The 8188-nt window shown below is 46.4% G+C and overlaps 1 protein-coding gene across 1 annotated transcript; it reads left to right on the top strand.

The window, feature by feature from the left end:
• The first annotated feature begins 560 nt into the window (after positions 1–560).
• SERPINA4 (serpin family A member 4) lies at positions 561–7390 on the top strand. The gene is made up of 4 exons (XM_028099731.2): positions 561–1218; positions 4913–5186; positions 6002–6161; positions 6945–7390. Exons 1-4 carry the CDS (start codon positions 570–572, stop codon positions 7143–7145), a joined length of 1284 nt encoding a protein of 427 aa, XP_027955532.1. The 5' UTR covers positions 561–569; the 3' UTR covers positions 7146–7390.
• The last annotated feature ends 798 nt before the right edge of the window (positions 7391–8188 follow it).

Below are 8188 nucleotides of genomic sequence, written 5' to 3'. Positions count from 1 at the left end.
TAGGAATGCCAGTTCTACTGACCTCTACCTAGGTAAGAGGGTCAAACAAAATGGCATTAAAATGATGTTGTAAACTGTAAAGCACACCATGGATGTCGGTGGGGTAGATGTTACAGTAACCTTTGGTGATTCACACCCTTGCTGCAGTGGGTCACTTGGCTGAGGGAATAAACACGAATGGTAAAAAGATCCCCAGGCTGAGTCTGGAGACTTTGTGTCCTAGCTCAGGTACTTACCAGTTAGGTGACCTGATTAAGTCATTTTTGGAGTCTCGGGGATGAGAAAAGAGGCCAGTGCCTTGCAGAGCTCAGAAGGATGAAAATGCAGGTAGGTGGGGGCATGAGTGTGCTTTGTTCATCTAAAGCACTGCCACAGAATATCATCTTCACCACACACTGGGAAGGTGCTGGGTGTTTTGCTAGACTGCCACAGGCCCATCTGCAAGAGTTCACGGTGTCACTTATCACCCTGGGGCCCTGGCCTTGCCCAACTTCTCAGTAGGGTTGGGTGATCTGCTGGGGAATTGCCTAAGCACTCTCTTTCCTCCTATAGCTGTGAGAGTGCAGAAGATGCATCTTGCCAACCACTTGCTCCTCCTTCTGGTCAGACTGCTGGTCCTTTCTCATGGTCAGCTGCACCCTGAGCACTACAGCCAGGGTAACACTGGCATCCCCCATCAGGAAGCTCCAAGCATAGGTGAGGGCTCCCCCAGCCTCAAGATTGCCCCAGGGAATACAGCCTTTGCTCTCCACTTCTACCACCTGATGGCTTCCCAAAGTCCTGACAGCAACATCTTCTTTTCCCCACTGAGCATCTCTGCCTCCTATGCCATGCTGTCCCTGGGGGCCCGCTCGCACAGCCAGACCCAGATCCTTGAGGGTCTGGGCTTCAACCTCACAGAGCTGTCCGAATGGGACATCCACCAGGGCTTCCAGCACCTCCTACACACTCTCCACCTCCCGGGTAACGGGCTGGAGATGCACATGGGCAGTGCCCTGTTCCTGAGCCAGGACCTGCTGATCCTTCCGGAATTTCTTAACGACAGTGTGGCCTTCTATGAATCCAAACTCTTCCTCACCAACTTCCACAACTCTGTGGGCACCACCCAGCTCATCAATGACCACATCAAGGAGGAAACTCAAGGGAAAATTGTGGATTTGGTCAGCCACCTGAGCACAGACATCACAATGGTGCTGGTGAATTACATTTACTTCAAAGGTGAGAGTTGGTTCGTTGGTGGATCCTTTATCTTCCCTCTCCTTCTGGTTTATGGATGGATTAAATATTTAAAAAAGAGGAAGTGGATGGATGGGGTCAGTAAGGGTCAAGCAACCCTTAGAAGATTCATGTGAGAGCATCAGATATTTAAGATTGTGTAGTATTGAGGTTTCCTCATACCTTTAGACATATTTTCTTACTTATTTTCTTTGTAACAGTAATGTATGAAATGCACAAATTGAAATGCTGGATTCATATCAAAGCTCTGTCACTTACCAACAATGTAAACAGGGCAGGTTGTTTGCTTGAAGTAAGGATAATAAGAGTCCCTCCTTCAGAGTCTTATTTTGAGGATCAAATTATGTCATATTTTTGTGTATACTCCTTAGAAGAGGGCCTAAAGGGATAAGCAAACTACCATCTCTAGCCACATCTGATGGGTTACCTCTTTTTGTCAATAAAGTTTTATTGGCACACAGCCATGCCCATTCATTTATGTATTGTCTCTGGCTGCTTTCACACAGCCACAGAGATAAATAGTTGCTATAGAGCCGAAAATATTTGCTTTCTGGCCCTTTGCAAAAGAAGTTTGTTGACTTTTGACCATTATATATACTCAAATAATTAGAGTAATCATAATTAATCTAATGATAACAATGCTCGTTTCGAAGACGCTTGAAAACACACAAAGGAGGTGCCTGGGTGGCACAGTCGGTTAAGCGTCTGCCTTCAGTTCTGGTCATGATCCCAGGGTCCTGGGATCGAGTCCTGCATTGGGCTTCCTGCTCAGTGGGGAGCCTGCTTCTCCCTCTCCTCCCTGCTCGTGCTCTCTCTCTCGCTATCTCTGTCCTTCTCTCTCTCTCTCAAATAAATAAATAAAAATAAAAAAATTTAAAAACCACATAAAGGTATAAAAGAGAAATTACCCATAATCCTACCACCCTGAGACAACCAGCGTTAACATTTTCACCTAATTCATTCCAGTCTTCCATTCACACACATATATTAACAGTTGAAATCACAGTGTGGGGACAGATTTGTACAGTGTGTATTATCAGTGTTCCATCAGAGGAGAAAGGGGATTGCTATAGGAATTGGGCCTTGCACAATTGTGTGCAAGTGAAGGCCTGGAGGAAACAGGTTGGAGGGACAAAGTGAAGTCCTTGGTGCAGGTGAAAGTTTGGAACTTATTAGGGATCTATATGCCAGGCACATCCAGCCACGACAGTGGGTCCATGTAGGGGGAGCTTGTGGAGAGGCCCATGCTGGGCATCCGGTGGCAGCTTAGGGACATGTTGGTCTGGAAGGCTAATGTTGGACAATGAACTTGGAGGAGAGCATGGATGACCTGGAGCACCACTAGGTCTCCATCTAGGGCTCCACTGAGTCTGTCCATCTTTTCATCTTCCTGGGAAGACCTTCAGCGTGTGGTTGTTGCTTCACATCTACTTCCCAATCTCACACTTGTAACCACCTTGAACCCAGAATCTATAGAGAACAGATTCTGGGAAACAGTCCCAGACTAACAATCCAGCCAAATTGGTCATCACTTGCATTTTACACATGGAATTATTCATGCACCACTGAAAACTTTTTCAAAAACCTTTTTAATTCTGCAATGGCCATAAACTTATAGGAAGTTGCAAAAATAGTACGGAGAGATCCTATGTACCTTTCATCCAGGTTAGATACATCTTACATAACTTTCATACAAAAGCAAAACCAGGAAATTGACATTGGTGCAATCTACAGACTTTATTCAGATTTACCAGGTTTTACAGGCATGTGTGTGTGTGTGTGTGTGTGTGTGTGTGTGTGTAGCTTTATGCTATTGAAAACTTTATTTAGATCTCACTTTAATGGTTACACAATATTCTATAAGCCATTCCTTTTGAAATATAATTTAAATGTATAGTATATACCATTATCTTACCCAAAGCTCTGACCATAAAGAAAGGTTTGGGTGCTCTCTTCCTGAAAGAGACCTAGGTCCAGCTGGGTTAGTGTTGTTGGCCTGAGAATGAGAGGTTCTCCAGAAATAGGAAGGAGATAGAGACATCCTGCCCTCTGACACATCTGCCCAACACTTTGGGATGTAAATTTAGCCCCAGGCCTCACTGTGGGTTACATGGTGAGAGAGTGGAACTATTGTGGCTTACCTCCAAAACTGAAAAGTACCTAGAAGAAAACAAACAAAAGATGCACAGGATCTCTGTAGATAAGATTATCTTGAGAGATATTAAAGTAGACTTAAGTTTTTAAAAATACAGATATACTATGTTCATGAAAAGGAATACTTAATAGGTAAAGATGTAAATTCTTTCATGAATTAATCTAAATATTTAATGCAATCCCAACCAAAATCCTAACAGGTTTTTTTATCCTTTTTGGTGGCAGTTAACAAGCTGATTCTAAAATGTATATGGGGGTGTAAAAGGCCAAGAATAGTTAAGATGGGAAAACTTGTTTGCCAGAGGGTGAGACTTATCATAAATCTATATTAATTTAGCCTGTGTAGTATGAATAAACAAATGGGACAGAATAGAGCCCAGAAATGACCCCATGGAGAGATACATGGACGTTTGATATTTGTCAAACCTGGCATCCCCCCGTCACCGCCATGACGGAGCATTGGGGAAAGAGTTGATTTTAAAAAATGGTGCTGGGACAACTAGGTACCCACAAGGGGAACAAAATGGGGTTGGACCCCTCCTTTCAACCAATAATAAGTATTTATTCTAGGTGGAATATAGTCCTTTTTGCAAAAGGGAAGACTAAAGCTTCTAGAATATCATATAGGAGAGTATCTTCATGACCTTGAAGGGAAGGTTGTCCTAAACAAGACACAGAACACCTAACCACAAAGGAAAAGACTAATATGTTCACTGCATTAAAATTAAGAATTTCAATCACCAGAACACACCACTTATAGAGTGAAAGGGCAAGTCAGAGAGAGAGACAAGGGATTTGCAACTCACGCAACTGATAGACAACTAGTGTTCAGAAAGAACTCCTGCAAATCACTAAGAAACAACCCTACACAAATACAGGGGAAAAACATGAACTGGTGCTGACATAATAATAAAAAAAAAAGGACATTTAGTTGGTCAATAAACATACAAAAGATTGCCCAACCTCATTTTTAACCAAGAAAGTACACTACAAAGTTGTAACAAACAACCACTACATAAATACCATGTTGGCAAACAAAATGTAAGTGCAGCAATGTGGATTAAACGGTGAAGACATGGGGCACCTGGGTGGCTCAGTTGGTTAAATGCCTGACTCTTGGTTTCAGTTCAGGTCATGATCTCAGAGTCATGGGATTGAACCCCCTGTCCGGTTCCACGCTCAGTGGGGAGTCTGCTTGAGATTCTTTCTCTGTCTCCCTCCCCTTCTGTCCCTCCCCACTCACACTCTCTCTCTCTAAAGCAAATAAATAAAATCTGTTTAAAAAATGGTGAAGACATGAAACAATGTTGCTGATACCCTCTTGTATCTCACATTTTAGAATCTAAATGAGCCCTGAGAGATCCATTTCTTAGGCAGGTCAAGGTTTGAAGGATCTGAATAGTATACCGTGATGGAATAGTAAGTTGTGCGTCTCCACGACTGTAGGAGAGGCATTCCCTGGCTGGACGGTTGGCTTGTTGGTCTACAGGTGCCCTGTGTCTTCTTTCCTTCTTCCCTTCAGCTCTGTGGGAGAAACCATTCATTCCCTCGAAGACCACTTCCCAAGACTTCTATGTTGATGAGAATACAGTAGTCAAGGTGCCTATGATGCTGCAGGACACACAGCACCACTGGTATCTTCATGACAGATTCTTGCCCTGCTCGGTGCTGCGAATGGATTATCAAGGAAACATGATGGCCTTTTTCATCCTTCCTGATAAAGGGAAAATGAAGCAGGTGGAGGAGGTCTTGACTCCAGAGATGCTAACAAGGTGGAACAACTTGCTTCAGAAGAGGTAATCAATGTGACCCATGGTGCTGAATCTGCAAGATTGCCCTTCAAATGGACCCTTCTAAGGAAAGCCAGTGCCCCACATGGGGATGATTGCCAAATTATGAAAGCATTCTTATTTGCTTTAAGACTTTCCATGGGTTTTCTTAGATGATGAACTCTCCTGTTACATCTGAAATCTCATTTTGCCCCGATCAGTGAAAAGAGAACCAGATCAGGAGTTAAGAGTCCTGGTTCTAGATGTAGCCCTTACACTGTCCAAGACTTGGGTGAAGTGACATTGGCTCTCTGAGGGTCTGCCCAACTGTGCAGTGAGTGGGTAGATCTCTGATCAATGTGCATAGTATAGAGGGACTTGAAAAAAACTGCATACACCCATCCAAAGAAGTAGCAAGGAAGTTTTCTATCACCCTGGGGCTATGAGTGGGAAAAATTTCCAACCATAGATAAGGGTCTCAGCCTAAGGCCACGGGTGGATGGAAAATTCGCACAGCTCATGAGATAGAGGAATTCTAGCCAAAGAAATCATCTGGTCCCAAATAAGTGAAAACCATAAGACCCCAATAGAGGCGAAGGCAAAGCTACCACATAGGGAGACTCGTACCTCCCTGGGCACCTGGCACGTCCCCAGAAAGCCAGCTCTGTTGAAGATGAGCTCCCAAGGGAGGAGGTCCTGCAGACAGCAGTCTTGAGGGCAAAGGGGCCTGGCATTAAGTTCCTGGGAGTACTGAAGCAAAGTCAGATGGAGTGAGTGGGGCCAGTTGAGAAGAGCACAGAGCACTGGGGTCCCTCACTTGTCTAACCCCATGCCTCCTTCAGGTATTTTTATAAGAAGCTCAAGCTGCATTTCCCCAAGTTCTCCATTTCTGGCGCCTATCAATTAGATCAGATTTTGCCCAAGATGGGCTTCATGGATCTGTTCTCGAAGCAGGTTGACCTGTCCGGCATCACCAAAGAGCGAAAACTGCAGGTGTCCAAGGTAAGTCATCCAAGGTCATCCATGCCTGGAGACTCGGTGGGGAACTTCTGCCCCTTGGGAGCTGCTGGGTGGTGGGTGTTCTCTCTGCCACCACATGAAATCTCAGAGCCTGGGTTTCATTCAACCATCCACAGACATGGGCATCTGGGAACGAACCCACCATGTGCTGGCGTGGTACTTGGTGCTGGGGATATGGTGTCCACCCAGTCTGTGTCCTCAGGGAGCTCTCACAGCCAAGTGGGCTTCATAGATCACAATGGAGGGTGATAAATGCATTGATAGAAATAGAGGGAGGATACAGACCAGGCTGGGCTGGGTGTGTGTGTATCAGAGGTCTTTTTGACGAGATAAAGAGAATTTTGACTTCAGTTAAGAAGACAAAAGTGCACTCCAGGGTACAGCTTTGAGTTGCAGAGTTGAATTCCAGAGTTGAGGTCCTCCCCTTATGGCATTCAAGGGTGAGTGAGTGTCTGGATTTATTTTCCTCATCTGTAAAACAGCCATAATACATCAACCTTACCGGGTGGCTGTGAAGATTTAAGAAGAGCCCTAGGCACATAGTAAGTCTTCAGTTGCTGATAGAAATAATCGTTCCTATAAATAAGAGGTCATCCAGCTCACAGATCCACCCAGTGTAGACATTCTTTCTGTGAGATCCCCCAATAAGTGGTTTGGCAAGCAGTGACCTGCAGTGTTGATCTCCAGTGATCTCTGGTTCTTCCAGTCTTCCCTAAGTCCTGATTCATGTTCTCTCGGAGGTAACACTTGTGATTTCCTTCCCAGAGTTTCCACAGAGCCATTCTGGAGGTGGATGAGATTGGCACCCAGGCGGCAGCGGCCACTGGCAGCTTTATCACCTTTATGTCTGCCCAACACAATCGCAGTGTCCTTCGGTTCAACCGGCCCTTCCTCGTGGCGATCTTTTCCACCAACACCCAGAGCATCCTTTTCCTGGGCAAGGTTGTCAACCCCACAAAACCATAGCCCTCCCAGGGCTGGCTCTTCTGTTACAAGCAGGAGGATGTGGCCTGGGGGTCTTGGTGTGAGCAGCTCCATGTTCGGAGTGGGGGACGCAGAAGATCCTGAGAGTCCAGGGCAGAAGCTGTTGGCAAGGGAGAGGGATGTGGGTGGTGTGAGATACGTGTGAACTGGACACCCAGCTCCTCAGGGCAGATCATCTCACCGCTTTGAGCACCACCCTGGAAAGTGGGAGAAACCCTGCCAGGTGCTTGAAGGGATTAAACACAGTGATGGCTATGAGGAGCTTGGTTTGGTGCCTTGCACATAGTAGGTACGCAATAAATGCATCCCTATTCTCCATCCCTTTGGGGTTTGCCCTGCGCTGCCCTGGCATAGCTGGTCCCAGACATGGGGGTGAGATGCTCCAAGTTCCAGGGGGTTGGCAAGGTGTATATGGAAGGGGAAACAAGGTGGGCAGCCGGCTGTCCCCGGCAGGGTGGATGACTTGTTTCTAGAGCGGGGGCTCTGAAGACCTTGGCTGGGAGAGCACAAGTCAAGGTGGCCACCATAGCGACCTAGTGAGGAAGACCCAGCAAGACGGGCAGCACCCCCCAGGGTGGCACAGGCTCTGCCTCCTCCTTTGACCATGGAGATGTGGCCCATCCGGCAGGATCAATGGCCATGGTCACAGATGCACCGCAGGAGAAGGAAGAGCATGAGATTGGAGCCTGGGGGCCTATACTTACATCCTGCTCTCCTGCTGATGTACTCCAGGGCCTCTGGCCAATCTCTTCCCTTCTTGAGGCTGCTTCTTCACCTGGCTAATAGGGGCTTACCCAGATGGTCCCACTCAGATGTGGGGTGAATTCTCTGAGCAGAGTCCACCCAGGGTCTTAGAGAAGAAACCTCTATCCCTCCCACAAGAAGAGGCAGGCCAGCAGATCCTGGCTGTGTTTGTCCCAAACCTCAGTTATATACGGCAAACGCATTTCCCCAGGCAGGGCTCTAGGGGTGTTCTTGTTGCTTAGTTGCTGTCACGAACCCAGATTTCCACTGGTGACTGGAGA

The sequence above is a fragment of the Eumetopias jubatus genome, unplaced genomic scaffold, assembly GCF_037043125.1.
Source record: "Eumetopias jubatus isolate StellerSeaLion01/CBP00866 unplaced genomic scaffold, mEumJub1_p1.0 scaffold_7, whole genome shotgun sequence".
In the NCBI taxonomy this organism is placed as follows: Eukaryota; Metazoa; Chordata; class Mammalia; order Carnivora; family Otariidae; genus Eumetopias; species Eumetopias jubatus.
Note: the sequence above shows the minus strand (reverse complement) of the source record. Positions and strands in the feature narration are given on the sequence as shown.

Coding starts and splice junctions, on each gene's coding strand:
- SERPINA4 (XM_028099731.2), top strand. CDS start 570: ATGCATCTTGCCAACCACTTGCTCCTCCTTCTGGTCAGACTGCTGGTC. Junction 1,219..4,912: donor GAATTACATTTACTTCAAAG/GTGAGAGTTGGT, acceptor TCTTCCCTTCAG/CTCTGTGGGAGAAACCATTC. Junction 5,187..6,001: donor AACAACTTGCTTCAGAAGAG/GTAATCAATGTG, acceptor TGCCTCCTTCAG/GTATTTTTATAAGAAGCTCA.